General features: G+C 39.2%; 1 protein-coding gene across 3 annotated transcripts in view; it reads right to left on the reverse strand.

Annotated features, from left to right (window-relative positions):
* Window positions 1–22,244, reverse strand: part of cdh24b (cadherin 24, type 2b) — a 222,353-nt gene that overhangs the window by 43,800 nt on the left and 156,309 nt on the right. For all 3 annotated transcript variants that reach the window (XM_077497970.1, XM_077497950.1, XM_077497960.1), the window contains one exon: window positions 4,938–5,119. In XM_077497970.1, coding sequence (XP_077354096.1) covers window positions 4,938–5,119 — 182 coding nt within the window. The remainder of the gene's footprint in view (window positions 1–4,937; window positions 5,120–22,244) is intronic.

Genomic DNA, 22,244 nt, shown 5'->3' on the forward strand with positions numbered 1-22,244 from the left:
ATCTAACTCATACCTCCTTGTTACGGCACTCCGTCCTGTCACTGCTTCACAGGACCTCATTTTAGCTTCCCTCCCTCAGCCCTCTCATCTTCTGTACTTTTATTCATCCCTTTTCTTTCTCATCAGTCTCTGGGCCTAACTTTCAATTTCTTTCTTGCAGCATATCTTACTGTATCCGCCCTCTCCCCAACTCTCTGCTGCACTTCAAAGGAGATTTGTGGAAAACAATCCTGTTCTGCAAAACCACCTCTGAGTTTGGATTGTTTTTCATGAATCTTACTGAACTGAGCTCAGACATATCAAAGGAATAGCACGTGGATTTAATATTATGTATGCACTTTCTATTTACATTCATGTAACTGAAAATATCTTGTGCTAGTTTGAAAAACATGTATCTCATTGAAATCTCCATAAAAACGACTATTGATATATAATGACAAGCTGTTTGGTGGAACTTCATTACCATCTGTAGCTTTAGTAATATTAGCCATTATAAGCAATGTACTTCAATTGTTTTAGACTAGGGGTGTTAAAAAAAAAAAATCGATTCGGCGATATATCGCGATACTACATCGCGCGATTCTCGAATCGATTCAATAATCGGCAGAATCTATTTTTTTTATTTTATTTTATTTTTTTTAGGATTCACACCTTGAGCATGGAAGAATGTTATATGAACGGAACATTAAGCCTTAATATTTTATTTTAATGCTGTTCAAACATGAAACAGATTACAACCTCTATAAGACTGAAATTTCAGATAAATAAATAATAAATTTTCATATAAATCTTACACTCTACAAGCTTACTGATTAGTATTTTCTAAATTTGAATGAAAAAAAATCGCAACAATCGACTTGTAAATTCGTATCGGGATTAATCGGTATCGAATCGAATCGTGACCTGTGAATCGTGATACGAATCGAATCGTCAGGTACTAGGCAATTCACACCCCTATTTTAGACTGTACCAATTGTCTCCAGTTAATGGGGACGTATCGATTTTGGTAATGAAATAGAAGCATTCAGGTCTGGATGCAATTATTATTTTCATATTGCCCCAAAATGGATTGGTATTATTAAAAAATAATCCCAGTTTCATTTTCTTACATGAAGGGAGCTTGTTAGTGAAAAACTCACTAGCTTGATACCATAGGCTATTGAAGTCAAAATACAGTTAAGGTAGATAATGTCAATTGCATGTGAGCATGGAGAGCCACAGTGGTGATGCACTGAAAACAAACTTTATAACACACAAATATAAAATAAGAACACTCACAAGGAGCTTCTGTAGGGTAGGTTCACAACTCAGAAACATGTTACTAAGACTAAAATAACCGACCGACCAGACATCACTCCAACCCTCGGATACTACAGTTTGTAAAGTAATTACACTATATGAAACCAGATTATTTATTTAGATTCAGTTTCATTGTTTTACTATCTTTTTATATAATACAGTGCTATGTTTCTTTAAAAAATGGGAAGTCAGCAAAGAAGAAAAAAATCTTTCCAATTGTATGTTCTATCCAGCCCCACTAGTCTAAACACAATGGGGCCTATTCACTAAAGGTTTACGTCGCCTTTGCACCGCGCTAACCGGGAAAAATGGAGCATTTAGGGAGCACCTAATTCACTAAACATGCGCAGATGGGGAAATACGTCACTAAGTGCTCTGCCGAACAGATTGCGTCACGGTGCGGCGGTGTTATTTGTGCGTATGTAAATTAGGTAATTTGCATACATTTGACGCAAAATATGTCACCCCAATGCAAATGAGACCCATTGATATGCAGCGTCTAATTCACTAACGCCAGCGCAAATAGCAACACCGCGTTTGCGTGGCGCAAATAACGTGTTTGGAAAGCCTGTATTAACCTGACGCACCTTGACCCCCGGCAGTGCATGCCATTTGTCGCACAACATGCGCGGCTGATCACGCAGAGAGGAGAGAAAGAGAGAGAGAAAAAGAGTGCGAGGGGGAAATACTTCCGTGTTATTAATTGTGGGGAGGCATTTTACGATCACTTTTACGTGCCAGATGCATACTGTACGCCCACGCCAACCTCTGAGAATATATTTAAAAAAAAAACGATCACACCAATAATTTGTACTTTATGAATGAATTACGTCGTCGTCGTCCTCTCTGCTTTGTACACTTTAAACGCTTCCTCTCGGTCCAACCTCGCTTTCTGATAATGTCATCTTTCTCGCAACTGTTACTATAACAACCATGTTGTTGGCGCAAATCCATTGCCATGTGTGGTAAATCAGGTGCAAATTTACTTCAAGCTGTCAGTTTTGTGGGCATGTTTGTGATGGTATATGATTAGAGCAATATCCTTAGTGAATAGGTGGGTAACTGGGCGCAGACTGCGGGTGCAGTTGTGGTGCAATATTTCGCGCTATTACCTGACGCAGCGCATTCTTAGTGAATATGCCCCAATATTTTGATCAATATTACATTAGTGGAATAGGAAAAATCCACACATTTGTATCTATCTCAAGGGGGATAAATTTTGCTACTTGATGTCGATTGAAAACATCACAGTGCCTATAGGTAATGCCCAAATCATCACCAGAATTGGCGCAGTATTTGGGATAGAAGACGGTCTTTTTCTTGCCGATTACGTCAGCAAACTCCCATTCAAGTGAACGATGGCAGCTGCCGTTTATGCACGGCATACGTCATCACAGTCACGTGACCAGGATAATGGCGTTTACCACGGTATGTTCTTATTTTGATACTTAATCGGATTAAAAGAAAATTCAGGGAATAGGATGCCAGAGATATTTGCACTTTTATTCTTTATACGCAATGCCTAATCCAATACTGGAAAATGAGTTATAAGTCTTGTATCGCTTTAAGATCACATAATGGATGATGGAATGAAGCGAACATGTTTCAAGTGTCATAGGGACTTTGAGGAGATGCTCATCGGCCCTCTCCCACTCACCCTTCAGTTCATATGATACATGTATCATGATGGCCTACTTACCCATCCAGACACAGCTGTGCAGTATGTATTTGAATAAACCGTGATGGTAATGAGCAGGTGACTAGACTCATCACACCACTGTGGCCACACATCTTCATGAGGATGTGATTATCGGGGGTGACAGCCATCTTAGCAAATGACTGTTCAAAATTGTCATAATCTCGCATTGCACTTTAGGGAACTATTAGCCAGCTGAACCCAGAATAAAACGGCAGATTTTCATTTTCCCTTCTGCATATACAAATGTTCCAAAATGGAAACTATGGCTGAAAGGCAGCTGTAACTTGTCATAACATATTTCTAACCCATTTGGAATTATTTGGTCAAAATGTTATGACTTTTTGCTTTAGATGAACTAAAAGGGCCTATAGTAGAATTTGCAGGCACACTACTACGCTGGCAATTTATTCATTTAGATTCTAATCTACCAAGAGTTGTAGCAAAAAGCATGTGGCGAACACATCATGTGTTTGTTTGACTGTCAAAAGGTAGAACATATCGGTGTGTGGAGTAATGTTATGTTGATTGAAGACTCAGGTGTATGTGTGTGTATGCCGAAAGGCCGATACCGTTTATTAGTAGTCTAGGAGATTGATTTGGAGCAGATATTCATTCTTAGAAAAATGGAAAAAATTGTTGACATCAGAATTGAAAAGTATACAAATTCCAACTGTTAACTTCGTTGCAAAATGTTGAAGTTTTTTTTTTTTTTTTTTTAAACTTAGACCATCTTTGTTTCAAAATCCAAATAAAAAGTTCAGGGAGTTCCCAAAGTCTTAGTCTCAGTATTTCATCAAAAGTTCTCTGAAAACCTAAACAAGAAAATAGATTAATATTGTTTTCTACAGTAAATCAAGTTTTCCAAAATTTCAAAATAGCTGATGTTAAATTTTTCACTTATCTTTGTTTAAATTTCAAACAAAAACAGAAGCTTCGGAGAATTACCAGGGTCAGCAGCATCTATTATAAAGTTAACTGAAAATTTAAATAAATAGCTCCCTGCAATAAACATTTTTAAATTGACCTCTTATCGGCCATCAGATTTTTAAACAAGGTCGATACCGATATCAGCGCTGGTAATCAGCCCAACCGATAATCGTTTTATTCAATGCCACATTTTTTTCTGACCAATACCACTAAATATTTTGATTTGTAACATGTCACCTCAAAAAACAATGACAGAGGAAAAAAAAAAAAAAAAGACTTATCCCCATATAGCATTTTTCTGTAAACGTGCATGAAATTTATGGTAATTTGCTATTCTTCTAATTTTTAATTTCTAGTTCCTGATTGTAAAACAGCCATAAGAGGGCAGACAATACTGGTATCGGCCTCTTTCACAAGTACCTTGAAACCTTGAAATAAGGCAGTGTATAAGTGCTTGCCCGTTCCTATTTTTTTTTTTTTTTATTGATTTTTACAGTAATGTACTTGCTCACATACACTGCAATGCCATGTGGGAAAGGAGACCCATAGAATCAGATGTGCTTTTCAGCTGTTTACTGAGCACAGGGATATCAGTAAAACACATTAAAACAATAAGCACAATAAGCTGCTGTCAGCCACAGCTCATGCCCAGACACTCACGCAAACTTACGGATGTCAAATGCACCTCACTAAGGAATGTGTATGATGACAGACACTATCATACATACGGTATATTCTATACATTTTGTGCTTTTACTTTTTTTTTGGTTATAGGTTTTGGTAATAAGTTTGTAATGTTTTTAATGAGGGGATATTCTATAAGTTTAAATGGAATCAAAGCCAAAAAACAGGTTCACTATGACATCAACAACACATTATACTAACATGATTGAGACACTGTTTTGACCAATGTTATATTATGAGTGTTGACCGTGAAAATCTAACAATCAATCATCTTTAATTCCTATAGAGCAGAGGTGTTAGAGACCGTATGGAGTCAACCTTCCCTCACCTTGTTTAGTATGATGACTGCCTCTTCGTTTACCCCGGTGATGTTGAACGTGTCGCCAGTCTCCCCCTCCAAGATCGTATACTCCAACTTGGCGTTGTCGCCGAGGTCAGCGTCGCTTGCTGAGATGCGTCCTATTTCAGCACCTGGGATGGCCAGCTCGGATACAGAGAAGGACCACATACCTGAGGCAGACGTAAGAAATACAATTAGGGAAGCTGTATCTGTACAATCTCTATTAGCGTGACACCTCGGAGTTAAACATCTCATTTTTCTTTAGAAGTGTTTCAAAAGGATGCTTCTCACCTGCTGTGAGCCAATATTTACGCCAATAATATCCTATTTAGATAACGCAGCATTTCATTTTGCATACTTGAGAGGATTAGAGAGATTAAAGTGAATGTGCGTCTTGTGTTTCCACACTCTAAACTGTTTAATAAAAAGGTAATTTATGCCAAACAAATTTTCTTTATAAGAATACATCCATAAATCAAATCAACAGACTACTTAACATTATTTGTAGAGCACTTATAATACCAACCGGAGCTGAAACATAAACATAAAACATGAGACACTCAAATTAAATATGACGACGAAAGAGTGCCAGCATCTACATTGCAATCTTGCATTCACAGCAGCCATTAGTTTGTCCATTGGTCAGTAACCTCACATTCCCCATAATAATCAACGATAAGATGTAATTAAAACAACAGACGATAATAAATAAACAGTGGAAATTGTGACAAATTTTGCCAATGCCAAGTGCATTAAATTGTATTTTTAATGTATTGCACAGGCAAAGCGCATTATGAGTATTTTCCTCTTCTTGTGCTGTGTATATTAAAGGGAGATACTGTTCAGATTTTTCACTCTGATAAATGCTGGTAGTATTAGATTCTGTACCAGCCTCACATCAAATGCAGGATTTGAACACGCATAAAGCTAAAACAAATGCACCTGGCACTTCATCAACTAGGCATGGTAGCAATGACAGAACTCTCCTAAGGGGGGGAAAAACACTCCAGTTGTGTTCAGAATAAAAGCAATATCCTCAAAATCCTCAAATAAGCTTTTTCTTCCATATACATAAATGTGACGCTACACGCTACTATTCCAACTCAAAACATGAAGGAAATGTTTTATTCCTTTGCGTGAAGACAAGTGAATAAGTTCCCATCAACTCCTTAGTTTTGACCGTGTTACTGCGGGAGGAGATAAAGAGGAGGTTTAACCCTTTGAACGGAGAGTCGGCAGGGTAAGCAAGATCTGACAGGCTGTAAAAAAAATATATTTGCATTTTACAGCTGAAATGCATGAAAATGTTACTTTCTTCTGAATACTGAACGCCTATTTACAGTAGTTCTATAATCACTGATACAAAATTGTTCACTTTCTCTATTTTTCCATTTCTGATGTTACCCCTCAAGTTCTTTATTAGATTAAGGACTGAGTTTTGGTTTGCCACTCCATAACGTTAATCTTGTTGGTCTAGAACCAAGATGCAAATGGCATATTTGGTGTGAGCATTTCCTCTTTGGCCTTGGTCAGACTGCCAGCCCAGATCTGATTTTTAGCCCATCCTGATTGAAAGTTGATGGCTCTTTTGCAGTCTGAACAGTCACAAAGCACATGGAATACGATTTTTGCGGGACATATTGAAACCGCATGCGGGAGGTAGTTTCAGATTTTTTTGGGATAGGATATATTTGGATAGGATGGTTCTCAGTCTGATCAGCTCGAAACACTCAGAACGGATTTGACTGTCCATGACGTCACTCTACGCGTGGAAAAAAACCTTGTCTATATCCAATCAGTTCGCTGCCCAACTTGTTCCACGAATGCTCGGCAGCGACGCCTTGACGGCTCCACTGCCCCATCGACTCCTCTCATGCTCAACTGGAAATACAGTGACAGTTTATGTTACTTGCACTGAAGCCGATCTCGCTACCCCGTCAGTTCTTCCCATACATATGCAACCAGAAATAGCGAATTAGTGTAACCATAAGAAAGAAATGAAAGTTTGTTCATTCTGGTGATATTTATCATGTTTGCGAGGAATGGGGAGTTTTTTCTTTTCTTGAGGAATGGGATGTATGTAGCAGTAAACAGCTTCACAATGACGTCAAATACTACAAAGGCTGGGCGCCGCTTCCATTCCACGTCGTTGCTACAGCAACTTGTCAGATGGACCAATAATGTGGCTCAGTCTGCACAGGGCCAGATCGGATTTGGACGCTGGCTAAAAACAGTCAACCCCAAAAATCGGATTTGAGGAGGAATCCGATTGGAGTCAGATATGCCTGCAGCATTTAGCATCATAACATGACCTCTTCAGGTTTTTGGATACATTCAAATTCATCCACAATCGATAAATAGGCCCAATATATTTTCAGAAATGTCTCCATAATGGATGTGCCACCATGCTTTGCCTGTGTCTTAAATTGTGTTTGGGGTTTGTCTGAAAAACTGTATGTGGCCCCAGGATCCCATCCCAAAAAATAAACAATCTTTCTTTCAAAAAAAGGCAAATTCTCTTGAGGCCAGCCAAAGTGTTTTTGGCAAAAATCTTCAGCAGGTTACAATAACAATTACACCATACTTTGTCATTCAACTACTTCTGCATTTCTCGGTTGCTTCAAATTAATCTGTCTTCAACATGTTCCAATAAGTCACACTGCGCGGGCTAATATTTTTCCCATTCTAAACATTCACAGTTTTGCCAGAATTCAACATGTTTTCACCATTCAGTTCGAATGAGACAAACAACTGACTCCCATTTGAAATTCAAAATATTCACCTTGGAATCTAGATCATAGAAATAATAGCTATTGTAAGTATTTAGATTTTTATTCACCTGAAAAGATGCTGATATACTGAGCACATCTACTGTATAGCGAGCTTGCACACATAAGACAGACAGGATCATTCAAACAGACTTGTTGTCTATTAAATCTCAAGCTGAGCAAGTCAAATAGATCTGTAAATGTGGGCGAGAACACCCATCTTGCAAACATACTGAGTTGACAGAATAAAAGATAGCCGCCACTTCAACAAGACCATAATCTGGGGCAACAAACAGTCTGACAAACTGTGTAAATCTGACTCCCTAGTGAGATAGATGCTTCACTTTGAGGATCAGGATTTCAGTTTAGATATCAAACCAGCATGAATTATCATTCGTTGCGCTTGGTCGTTGTTTTTTTTTGTTTTTTTAGCTGTTGATGTTGAATCTGAAAGGCAAGTTTTCCAACTGCGAAAGCTGTTTAGTGGATCCTTCTCCATCTGATTGAATTTGAATACAATTTAAATCAATACCAAGTGAATGCAAATTTCTGACACATATTTGTGCCAACATTTCCAGTCACTCCAGGACTCACATTGTACATTATATGGACATTTTTGCAACATTAAAATATGGACTTGGTTTCTTTGCAGCTCAAGTATTTAAGCTTACAATCGTGACGTCTGAGATGAGCTCACAATCTCCTTTCAAGACAAGTTACAGCTAAATAGCCCTTTGTATACATTATTGGGTAATGTAAACTTGGTAATTAATAATAAGAAGTAAAAGAGTATCACTAAAGAGAAGGGATTATAAATAAAGAAAAAATATATGTAATTGTTAAGGATGGTTTACTGAGTCCCAAGACTTTTTTTGACATATGCAGAGCTGGACACTTCCGCTACTCAGTTCCCGTCAATGACGACACCCAACCCCACCCTTTCGGCGCGTGCTTCCATGTGCTTCTAAAAATGTTGTTGTTTTTTTTCAGTTATGCCTCCTTTTTCCGCACTTGCAAGCAAGAGCTACACCATCTTCATGAAGACATTGAGACAATTTCTCTTTACAAAACGCTTCCTGTCTTGCTTGGATACTCTGGTTTGTCATGTTACAAAAAATCTGACTATGTATTCTAAAAATGGCAACTTCAGGTAATAATGAGAAGCTGCTCGGAAGTAAAGTAAGCCGATTGCTTTGTAATATACCAGGTGGCATTTTGCAATGCATCTCATCTCCTTTTAAAACTTCAGTGGGAAAGCACAGATCCCCACCAAGAAACATTTAGCTTGGCTTTTAAAAGCCATCATACAGAGTACGGCAGGATATTTCCAAACATGTCATGTTTTTATTAATGCCCATCTAATATTTAAACAAGAACGTGAAAAAGAAAACCATCGCACAGTAATGAAGAAAAAAAAAATCCTGAATCTGCCTCAAGATGTTGATGATTCATGCTTGGCCCTGTTATCAAGTTTCCTGAGAATCAGTAATTATTTGGCGAACAGACAAATTCCAGCAAAAGCATAACCTGCTGAGCATAAGCAGAACTCCATTTCAGAAAGATGCAGTGTTGACGTTCTAGTCTGTACCAAACAGAGGATGTTTTTCTTTCTGCATATTGGGACAAGCAGTCAACACAAGAGGAACCTCGTCAGTCAGATGAGCAATTTAATGGTGTATCGGATCGATTGAAGCAGAAAAAGGAAATGTTGCCTCTTATACGTGAAATGGAAAAGAAATCAAAATAATCCAATCTCATTTATCTAAGCACATAAATTAATCGATTTGGGAATTAACATGTTTTATTAACATTTTAATTGCTGCTTGATTGTTTGAGAGGAAATCTCAATAAAAATCAAATTTAGCTTTCTATTTTCTATTTTAGCGGTCTATTTTCTTTTGGTGCTTGTTGCTAACGAGCTGTGGGATTTTAGCCAAATGATTCTTTAGTGGAGATTAAAAAAAAATAGCACAACATCAGCAGCATTCAAATGGGAATTATTTTTCTTACTTAAACACTCTTAAGTATTTCGCTACTAGCAAGTTCCAAAGCATTTCCAAACATTCCAAGCAGTAAATGTGACAGTTGTGTTTAGCTCATTGCAGCCCTTGTGGCTCAGAAGGGCCATGAAAAAGCCTATAAACATACAGTATGCTACTGTAGACTAAATTATTTTATTTTATTTAGAATGAGATCATTTACCCCATGCTGAACATCTGCATTCTTCTTCTCATCTTCCCCAAGCTTTAAAATGTAAATAACAAATCCAGATAGTACGACAATGTGCAAAAGACAATGTCCAAGACCACCTTTCACTTCCATAGTTTATTTTAATAATTTATATGTTTTACTCTTCATTTTCATTATTTTATAGTAGCGTTGGATGATTAATGGTTTGAAATAAAATTTTGTCATTGAATACTGGCCACCAGTTTCAATATAAGTGGTTGATAATGGGGCTGGGTTAGTACCGGGTCGACACTTGCGAGTATCAGCCATACTCGTGGTCGTTTTACAATCTGGAACTAGAAATTAGAAACGAGAAGGAAGTAAAATGCCATTAATTTCATAAAAAAATTGATATATATATATATATATATATATATATATATATATATATATATATGTATATCCACCCATTTTCTTAACCGCTTATTCCCCGCAAGTGTCGAGGGGGTGCTGGAGCCTATCACATTCGGGCAGTAGGCGGGGTGCACCCTGAACTGGTTGCAACAATTTATAGTGTTCAATTAACTACCACACATGTCTTTGAAAGATGGGAGGAAACCGGAGTACCCGGAGAAAACCCACGCAGGCATGGTGAGAACATGTAACCTCCACCTAGGAAGGCCATAGCCCTGTCTCGATCTTACATCCTCTGCACTGGAAGGTGGACATGCTAAGCAGTCATCCACTTCATCCGACTATATTAATGGAATCAAGTAATAATCTGCTTCAAGGTATTTCTCAAGTACATCAGGATAAAAATTACCATAACTATGTAGAGTAGCTGAGTGGGAGGTAAAGAGGACTTTTGACTTTTTATTACATAATCAATAGCGATATCTGCACATATGTTCACTTGTTTTTTTTCTGAATTAAATATTCTACAAGGTCAAAATAGTTTAGCATTTTCTGCTTGACTGCAACTGTTTGTTTTACACTTGCATAGTGGAATAAATTGCTTCCATGTGTCTAAACAGGTTGAATGCCTGAAAATACACCTGTGGCCATAATTTGCCTTTTGAACAGATGGAGCTGATTTGCTCTGATATCATATGAATGTCCTTCCATATTGATATATAGCTGGATTTAATTTTGCTTCAATGGCTTTGTTTCATGTGAGAAAGTGATGCACATCACACAACCTTTATTGGAGTGAATGTTTTTTTGTACACTGTGCACTTGACAAAAAGGACAGTCAGTGCCAGTGAATCAGTGCTAAATGCCATTTTATGCGGCGTGATTGCCACGCTTACCATCTGGGACTGGCACCGCATCAGGCAACTCGAAATAGCATGCCTTTTAATAATGAGATAGCAAATTAGGGGAGTTTTTTACATGACAGAGACAGTGGTTGCTATTGATCTGTGCAAGTGTATAGCGCTCAGATACACAGAGAGTGCGAAGAGCCTGTTGTCACTGAGACAAACACACTTGTCACTTATAGAGAACACTGCCAGAGCATCGCAAAATCTGGTAGTGTAAGTCAAACACGCTACACGTAGTAATTATCAGCTTTCTTGCCAAAGTGGAAAGCCGTTTGTAAGAGAAGTCGCACATCATTTCCACCTGTGATGGACTGGAAGGGAAAGAGTCAGGCTCCAAGAGGATAAGTGCTGATTGGCGGTGAAGGCGTCCATCCCATTTGGCACACAGAACAACAGTACGAGCCTCAGATAAAATCACAAAGAAGATAAAAATGGAGAGTGACAGGATTCTGTCCTCCGTCGATGTTGCGCAGGTAAAAGCAGCATAGAGGAAATCGCATTGACATGCAGATGCAATGCCTCCAGTTTCACTTCCCATTGAGCTCACCTATGATTATGCCAAGAAGGAAAGCATTGAATGTCGTCCCTCACTCTGTATTTGGACACAGCATCAGAAACAGAGCACTCCTCTTTTTCAACTAACCCGCATCCACTCATTGCAGTTTCATTTGAAGACAACATAAGATGACAAGAAACTCAAACGTATGAGCCGTAGATGGACTTTTGTATTAGTGAATAATCCCATACAAATGAGAAATCACATTTATTCATCTAAGAATGGTTAGGATTATTTTTTATTATTCATTCCAGTTCAATTAGAGTTTGTTCACTCTGGTGATATTTGCCAAAGCTGTCAATTCAGGACAATTGAAGCAGAAAACTGTATTGAAAGAGGAAGGATGCATGAGTGAGCTATAAGTATTCACAGCATATGTGTCTAGATTATTTGGCAAGACTTCTCCAACATGATTGAATGTTAAAAAGCCTTTGACAATCCGTCCAAAATTTGAGGACATGTTCCTCTTGTAGTTGTATGGAGAGAAATCTGATGATTGAATTAGCATATGAGCCTTTGTGAGCACCGAAGAAATTCAAAGGGAAGTCAATTAAAACGTTTTCTTTACAATAATATGTTGTATGTGCCTCCACTAGTCTAAACATGGCATTCTGGTTAATGTTGTGTTTGTGGAATATGAGTTAAGCAGGAAAATCCACCCGTTTTTATCCATCTCAGGGGGCAGCCATTTTGTCTCTTGCAGTCAATTGAAAATGACATCACGTTTGCTCAGGGCTCAGGTAACACGTTAACGACAATCACAGCTCAGCTTCAGAAAACAGGTGAGCTGTGATTGCCCATTGCCAAACTGTGATCCCATTTTCAGTCGACAGCAAGTGGCAAAATGGCCGCCCCCTGAGATGGATAAAAACGGTTGGATTTTTCTGCTTATCTCATATTCCAAAGGCCCCTTAAAGGCGAAAAGGAGAATTAAGATTTTACTAGTGATTGTTGGGCCTGTTTAAGTTATTTAAAAAGTAGACATAAATGCACATGATGTAGTTCAAAAATTCCCTGAATAAAATCCTCCATTCTTTTCATGGCGAATCCAGGAGGCGGCTTAGAAGGGCAATAAGATGGAAGAGAGGATTATGGCTACAGGGAGGGTGGGAGTGGCACTGATTGAGGCATCACAGTTGGGTACTGGGTGGGCGGTAAAATGAGAGATGACAACTAGATTCTCTGCCCAGACATGATTTCATTTCTGCGTGTGGAGAGTGTGGATAAGACATTGACTTCTTTCGCAATGTTATTAGGTTTAATAATGAAAGAGAGTCACTTTTCTTTCTCATTTTCCAAGCAAAGCAATATAAAACATGGCCTGTTGCTATTTATCTTGCCTTGTGTTGAAAAGTATGCCATTAGCCATTACTGAGCTCTTTTCTGCTGTCAATTGCAGTCGAATAAAAAGTAAAGTGGGCTTCTGCGTGTCCATTAGTCAGAGAATGCTTGCATTTGCATGCTGCAGCGTTTATATACACTCAATGGAGCAAAGATATTCAATTGAATATGATGATTCCAATTCAGCAGGGATTCTTTTGAATCTTCATCTTAGGTGGTGGAAATAAAACTAGATACTACACAAAGATGGCATGATCAGTCATCATGATTGTGATTAATTCTGTTTCCTTTTTAAAGTTTTAGAAATCTGGAAGCAGTTCATGCTTTGGGCATCATAATTAGGATGTTTCGGGCACATGTAACATAGCACAGACCCGGAAGCGGGCCAGATAATACTCAAGTATCTTCTGGTCTGCCACATTATCTCCCAAGAGGAGCTGGAAGACTTTTTTGTTGCTTGAATAACTCACATGACATGAAGGTGCGCTCGCTACTTAATGATTCAATCTCTTTTGTGATGTGCTGGCTCCAAACATGCATTCAGTCATGAGTGTAGTATTCTGATTAAATGACATTTTCTATATTTATGAAAAACAGAAAGCAAAAAAACATTCTTGTTCAAAGTAGCCTGTTAGATGAGTGTTTCATGTCTCTGGAAATCGACGATTAGTATAACTTCAATTGTGGCGATCTTGCAAGGTCGCTGGAAAAGCCATCAGTTGGATGATTACTGCCCTCTAATGGATTATCCATGCAATGCATTTGTCAGATCATATACATCAGGGCTTTAATGGGGAAAAACATACTCATGAAATAGAGAGCTCAAAATGTCTTGTAGTTAATGATACGATACATCATTATAGGGTTAAAAAAAAAACAAAAAAAAAAAAAAAAAACGACGGATTCAATCAAAATTTCAGGGTGAGTGGAAGATGTACAAGGTGGTCCGATGACCAGATATGCATCCTTCTTTAGTGGAGAAACCTACGCCTACAAGTCTTTGCATACTTACAAGTATATGTCATACGACATCATAATTTCAATTCAGTTTTGTGTTTTACGAGCGAAAGGTTTGCCCATATTCTTGAAGAATCTCTCACTAAACAAAATCTTCACAGCCACACACGTATATCTCAAGTTGTTTTGAGTCAATAATGTCAAGTCAAGTCATCTTTATTTATATAGACCTTTCAAACAGCCCTTATGCGTGCAACATTTGTTGACAGGTTGAAAAGGGGTCTATAGAATTCAAGTTTCATGAAAACTCATGCACAGGGAATTAGGGCCACCTCAGAATTCAACGAGTCATGCATGCAATTTGGTGGTTGTAAACAAATTTCCAGGTTACACAAGATGAGTGTGTCACAAGTTTGGACAGGAAAATTGGCAAACTTTGAAAGTGTGCACGTCAGGCATGTAAAAAAAAAATACTTTGGCGTGAATGGGCGAATATGTCCCTTGTCGAAAGGGTTTATTATATTGTTGTTTGAACAATGGATTAAATATTAGTTATACTTCTCAGATTTTGTATTGTTTTGTTTTGTTTTTTCTATTTCGTCACTCTCTTAAAATGTTTTTTTTTTTTTTTTTGCTTAAATCCTCTCATGATGCAAATGGTTCAATGTTTTGGTTCATTAAAAATCTGAATAAATGACTTAAACGAGTATTTTAAGAAGGTGTTGATTTAATTATGGTATTTATTTGGTTTCCACAGACATTTAAAGGCATATGAATCATTGATCTTCTGTTCAGTTTGGGATTGCCCCCAGTAATGTAGCCTTGTGAAAACTCCATTACCATTAAGACCACCACTTTCATTCAGAGGGTCAAGATTTGCACACAAGAGCACAAGACGATTCCATCTGAGGAAAAAAACAAAAGTAATGCAATCTGAAAGTGCATGATTAAGAGCAATGGAGATCGTGTGTACATGTCATAGGACAACTGTGTATCAGTGGGAGTTGAGCTGGAGGCGGTGTAGCGGAGTTTTTAACAACTTTTCCTACTCGTCTTAGAGAGTTAGCTTTGCTTGCTAATCAGTTTATACCGCTAACATTAGCCAGTTGCAGCACAGGCTGCTACTAGGAGATTACTGTACATTTTGTTATTCTGTGTGTTTGATGGTGTAACAACTATTGCCTATGGCCCAGTCTACTCTCTAATTTTTTTTTAAAGTTTGCTTCTTCTAAAGCAAATTCTCTGCAGTTGCATAAATATTCCACTGCCCAGACAGGATCTAAGCTTGGTTAGCTCTGCAGGTGGTCACTCAACCACCAACAAAGCTCTTTTGAAGCCGCTGACCAGGTGACAAAGGAATTTATGCGTCTGCCGAAGGAGTGTATTCAAGCCCGTCTTCCCGGAGCCCGAACAAATGGCTCCAATGATTGGAATATACAAACGACTGATCAAAGGAATGTTTATGAAGTTTCTTATCAATCACAAAGGATATTCTGGCGTCTCGCCCTTCCAAGGGGGGCCCTAGATGGAGCAACACCACCGTCAAGTGGTGAAACTTGGAACTATCCTTAGTGATAATTCACATAAGTAACCGCATTTTACACATTTATACCATGATAATTCTTGACAGATAACTGAACTACGAATGATTCATGTTATGTCTTTGTGTGTATGAACATCCTATTTCATTTGTACTCCGTAAAAAATGAAAGATAATCAATATCTTTCAGTTCAGTCAGATTAGACAAGTAGAGGTTACCTCACAAGTTAGTTTATGATGCATTAATTACGATGTGTGTTAAACGGGTTGTGTGGGAAAACTGATTTGCCAGACTGACCAAATTTAATGCCAAATTATTAATCCCTTTAATAATTTTTTTTTCAAGTCTGCGCGAGCGAACAGAAGGGTGTGCCACCACCTACTGAAGCCCCGCCCATAGACTTTAAAAAGACGAGGGGACCCCCTCGCTCTCTCTCTTCCAAAAACTCTCTTCCAACATCATCATCCTCAGGCTAACGACCTGCAAGTGTCCCAGCCGGCTCGAACTCTTTGTTCCAAGAAACTTGCCAACCACGTGGCCTTTATTTTCTGGCAGCAACCGTTGCCGAGAGCAGACACTCGCTCCACGCCACGCCAAAGCAGGTGCAAACTGCAACGCTGACCCCAAAGACTCTTTTATTCCCTTTTTTTCTTCACCATCGGTGATTGCCCGCCAGCGGCCCCGGGGTACACTTGCTACGTACCGCCGGACTCAAGGTTGTGCACCTAAGCCGCTCCGCACCACCTGCTATTCGGTGGCGCCCCGCCGCGGTGCTAGCTCACCTCCAACGGCTGGCCTTCCCCGTACGCAGGCGCGTAGCGGACCGAGCTCCAACACCTGGAGTCGGACAGCTGGCAGAACCAACCTTGCCGGAGAATCAACCTCGCCGAGTCGCCGACCAATCAAGGGACGAGCCGCGCAACTACGTCAGCCCCCGAGCGGCTTCCTTGCCCACCTGTGGAATAGCCCCTTTTTTTTTATTTTCTTGCCTTTTTCAACGAACATTGACTATTTTTCCCCCTTTCAAAAGACCGCCCGTTTCTGTTCGCTTCGACGCAACACCTATTCTCGTAAGTCCACGTTCCCCAAATTGGTACCACTGCGTGCAACTTACGTTTGAAACATATCACAAATCTGGCAGGTCAAATTTCTCTTTTCCCTGTTTCCTTATTCATTCGCATTCCTTCCTTATTTTCATTCGCTTTATTTTATTTCTTTTCTTCTGACGGTAGAATAGTTAGATAGGCAGTGTTTTGATTCTGTAGTGTAGCAATCGTGAATAAATGTATGTTTTATTAACTCTATTCCGCCTAAGTCATCTGTGTTTCCGAGTGGATTATTATTCTTTTGTTAGTACAACGAACCACTGAATATCGAGTGTGGCGACTTTAGATTATAAATGACTGATGAAGGAAGGATTTTGGTCGTTGTTTGCTCCTGTTAACCCAAAGCAAAACCAACGTGGTGCCCCTAGAGGTTATCGAGGTAAATAGAATTTACCTCTGTAACGTCCAGATTATTAATTCGTCCAAAAGACGACCCAATTATCGCTACAACGGTATTATTTATTTTTTATTCCAGGGATATTCAGATAAGCGAGGGGAACACCAGATCTGTGAGCTCCCGGCTATTTTGAAAGAGAATAAAAATCTATACTGTTGAAGTTGAATTTATTATTCAGGATTGTGTTACAGTGTGTGCTAAGTTATTAGCTTTTTCACCATACAAGGTCATCAAAACTGGATCATTCTAGTATTATACGGCCTAGGTTTTTTGGGTGATCATTGACATAGACAGGAAGTCGATTCTGGGTTCTCTCTGGTGAGGTAGATGGAAAGCTCCTCTTGATCTGCTGAACCTAATTACTTCCTTATCCCAAAGAGCTCGATGGTCTTCAAAATGTCTTAGCTCTCCATGGTGGAAGGCTTGTGAACTGCAGCAGACCTGCCTAAATGAAACGGCACTTTGGCTACTTGACATGAATGGACTTATACAATTGAGCTACTCATTGCATTTCATTTTGTTTCCTGTATTATAATTCTCATACATTTGTGTCATCTGCAAAAAGAAGTGTATTTCATGTATTGGCTCAATTGGCTACAAATGTATTGCTTTAAGAGACAAACTGAAAGAACTAGCATTATATATAACTTCTACTTAGTATAAGGTGGAAAGAGAAGGTAGCAAAATGAACAGTGTTGAAATTATTGGTGGTACAGTTAGGTAATACAGGTTTGGTGTTGATGACAGTTTGACTCATCACACATTATTTTTATTTCTATAACGTCCTGAACTCTTCACAAAATGGATTTACAAGCTTCCAGGAACAGATTGTGTTCAAGCTTAGAGGTTACCACGTATAGTACGTTGGCTCTGTTGATATTGTGTTACAATGTCAACAACGGACTAACTGTGGGTGAACAAAATGATGGATGATGAAAAATCAGGTTTATATGTCTGAATCACTTTTCTTCGTCATATTGCCATCCTTCACAACTGTTGATGAATGGATTGCTGGATGAATGGTTGGATGGATGACTAAAAGGCTTTTAAAAAAGCTGACTGGCGCAGGAGGGCCTTGATACTAAATGACAAAGTGGCAGGATGGCTGACTGAATGAGTGACTGATGTGACCAAGAAAGGAGAAAGAACCGTCTTTGACAGGCTTAAACCATTTAGACTCTCTGCCTCCACCTGAGAGAGACGAGAAGAGAAGTGTGCAATAGAGAGACGTATGGCGAGAGCGGAAAGGGAGAAAATGCAACACCGGGCTGTGACTTAGACAGAGGAAATGACAGAAATGAAGAGACAGCTATAGGTTTGCACTCATAATTGTCATTTATTAAAGCGGAAAGCACCAAATTTAATCTTAAATATTAATGCATATCATTAAAAGTATGCTGCTATTAGCAAGCTTTCTTTTAATTAGTTTTTATTTTTCATTTGCTCATCTCTTAATTTAGCTCTGAAGATGTGAAACGTAATTAAGGAATTATAATTATTGGAAATGATTGCTTGCTTATTATCTAATTGTTTGGGTTATCGACGTAATTATCACTACTCTTTGCAAATGCAACCAAGCAACACAGCTAGAACGTTTTTAAAGATCACAGCACTCAATTTTTCTTTCATTGTACTTTGCAGAGCAAGCAAATGGAGATGTCTGGTTCAATTAACAGAAGGTGAAATTTTACCTGAAGGCAGTCGATAGATGACAGCTGATTTGACCAGATTAAGAGGGGCAGGATTGCTCTTGAGACAACACAATACATTTAGAATGGCAATGTTGCTGTCTCAAGGCACCAAAACCAAATTAGTCTATCAGAAACTGTTCTATGATGAGAGGCAAGTATTGAGAACAAAAATTCTGAATTCATTTATCATGTACATGTTGCAATTATTGCCATTTTGCCTGCAGTATTAGGAGTTACATTATGAATAACAGAGATGCAATAAATATTTAATTTGCATTTATGGAGATAAATATACATTTACCATGTTGAATTCGTTTGTGAAAGTATTTTCCAAACTATTTAGACTCTTTTATTTTATTTAGTGTGTTTTATCTACAAATGTGTCCTCTTTGAAGAAAAATGAGCCTGTTGAGAACTGAAATCACTAATTGCGAGTGGAGGGTTTATATTTATAACACGGGAGCCTTGGCACAATTGTGAGAGTGGAGGAAAAATGTGCAGGTGCTGAGACAGTGTTCAGAGAGATGAATTACAGATACATTTACATGCATACATGATTGTCTCCTCATCCTCTTCTCGTTGTTGAATTCATGATGAGTTTGGAACAAGTCATATCATTCTATTTACTCCTCTGAGGAACAACACAAGGTCGTATTCAGGACAGGCCTTCCTTCCTTCCATCAGTTTAAAATTTCCATTCCAAAACATAGAAATGTAAATAGTAGTCACTCCTTTGTCACAGTAAACAGCTAGAAGCCAATGACTACTGAAAAGCCCCACTGGGTCCAACCCGCCATCTCTTTCTCGAAGCCCTCAAAGTTCACTTTACAGCAATTCATTGAATAATCATATGTTTACAGTTGAGATGGATTTAGGATTTAAGAGAAAAGAGTCAAATAATATATAGCGTTGCCAGCTTTTATGTTTAAGCGACAGCACTGAGATGGTTCCATTTTGGCACCCGTGGAGCAGAAGAGTTTACCCACTGCTGTTTTCTGACTGAGACTTGTCATGGATGGAGCTGCTTAGCATACCACAAGGGACGAGACATTTTGGCCATTAGGATGGTTTTAGGAGGAGGGTCAGTAAAAGGTAGCAAGAGAAACACTCTGAGTATTCGCACTTGGCATATCGGGGTGAGGTGAAAATGTATGGGGGAGGGGGCCATAATTTACAGCATTCTAACTGCAAGTTAAAAAAATAAAAGTGAATAATTTAGTAGCTCAAAATAAAACTTTAAAAAACACAAATACAGCTCTTAATGATTTACAATGATTCACCAAATTACTGTTATTGTTTGCTCCAGCTGAAAGAACACTTTAGCTCTTTGCTCAGGATTTTTTTTCCAGTCTTAACTTTTTCATCTGTCAGCTGTAACGCCTCTGACTGATAGATATTACAGAATTCCCCCCAGTGCTTTAGGCATGGTGGGCCGCCTGACTTTTCTTGTGTCCCCGCCAGGCTAGAACTTAGAACTTTTACCACAGAAAAGTGGAGATTTTTCGAAAAGGTTCCTTGTAAACAGGTTTGAACTTCAAACATCTGTAACAAAACCGAAAAACAATAACATTCAGTCGTTTAAGCTGTTTCTGTACATATCTGAGATTTCCTACTGTGTGTGGTCATTGAACGGCCCTAGTGTCCATCGCAGATTATGCAGAGTGCTTGCTTTACTTTTGTTTCACCGCGATAAATATTTTTTTTTGTGTTATAAAACCTTGTTTCTAAAACTGAAAAACACACGTGTCTGGATAAAAACATTTTTTCCAGGGGAAAGTATACTTTGGAACAACACCACACAACATGACAATGACTCTGACAATGACGAGAGGGAACCTGCTGTGTTTAATGGAGAACTTGCCCAGCTGTTCATTTCGGTTACAGAAGATGAAGACTTTTGAGGGATTTGTGGATGAGGATTGATCAAAAGAAACATGAGCATGTTGTTAAATACTTCAATAAAGTACAACCGAACTCAGTTTTGCCCCCGCTGTCTTTTTAAAAACATATGCTAGCTTGCATGCTAGCGTTAGCATGAAAGCATGCTACCGTGTTTTAAGCTAGCGAATGTTTTGCCATACCTGCGACAAATAATATGATGGGCCTTATGTGTGTGTTAAATACAGAACTAGCACACATAACTGAGTCTGCGCCTTTTAATATGGTGTGCCACATGGTCGTGAAAATACGATAGTGATAGTAATCACTGGATGTCGTCGACGAATAGGAATCGGTGTATGTATGTTGTTCAATGTCAGTATTTTCCCGTTTTGTACCCAGTCCGACATAGAGTGAGGTGCAATGCTACATAGAAACATCAACTTCAGACTTATTACGCTCGTTTCAATTTTGCCGAACATTACTAAGAAGCACACCATACTCTTAAGGCCTCAGTATACTTCTGCTTGAGGCTTACGCAGAGACGTTACGACGGAGCTCCGCTCGTGCGTTTGCCTTCGAACCTGTGCACAATACACATCACAATACACATCGGTGTCTGCTGTAGTTTCACTCCAAGTCGGGCTGTCGGCTGGGACGCCACAGAATGGAGATTCCTCTGGATTTTATGACAAATTCAGGACGTTCAATTTAATTCAGAAACACGAAACAAAGCCGGGGGGAGAGTCGGCTCATCACCGTGGCAATTATTAAATGTCAATTTGCACCGGATCGGCCGTAAACTTGCCAAAACAGCCACGAACACAGTTTTTTTTTTTTTTTTTTTTCGCCTCTCGTCCCACGCACATGTCCACATGTACAGCCGTGGTCTCCGGGCAGGAAGTGGATTTACGTCGCCAAACAGTTGCCTTCACGGAAACTACCTGGTCGGGGGCGGGGAGAGAGAAAAAGAAAAAAAAAGAAGCCGAGTACGCCATCAAACGGACCAATCACGAGCGCGCTACGCCCCGCCATCTACGGCGTGCAAGGATTGGCGACGTGTGCGCCGCAGCCGGCCACGAGCTACGCGGCACTTAAAATTCATGGCTCCCGTAGATCATGTGATCTATGCCGGTCATTAACGCGAGAGCAAACGTAGAGGCATAAATCAGGCTTTAGGCTCAAGATTACTGTAAAAGACCCATGCAGCGCTATAGCTACATGGGTTAGGGGTCAAATGCTTAAATCACCCTGGACTCTGGCAGCCCACGCTGCACCACCAAATGTTGCCATTGCACAATTGCAGCCAAATTTACAGAAGAGAAGAAAAATACTGTACATTGAAAGGGAGGTTAATTGAAGGCAAATACACAGGGAGGAAAGCCATCCAAACACACTGTGACGTAAAGCATCTTGCAGTGGGCCACAATACCCTGTTGGGATGTGCCGCTCTCAGTCCGGCAAGTCCATTCATCAAGCTCGACAGAGGGAAGAGAGTGCAAGGTAGGGGAGGAAAGAAGAGAAGTAAACAGGCTGAGGATGAAAGGTAACTTTGCAGCACAAGGAGGA

The sequence above is a fragment of the Festucalex cinctus genome, chromosome 1, assembly GCF_051991245.1.
Source record: "Festucalex cinctus isolate MCC-2025b chromosome 1, RoL_Fcin_1.0, whole genome shotgun sequence".
NCBI classification, from domain to species: domain Eukaryota; kingdom Metazoa; phylum Chordata; class Actinopteri; order Syngnathiformes; family Syngnathidae; genus Festucalex; species Festucalex cinctus.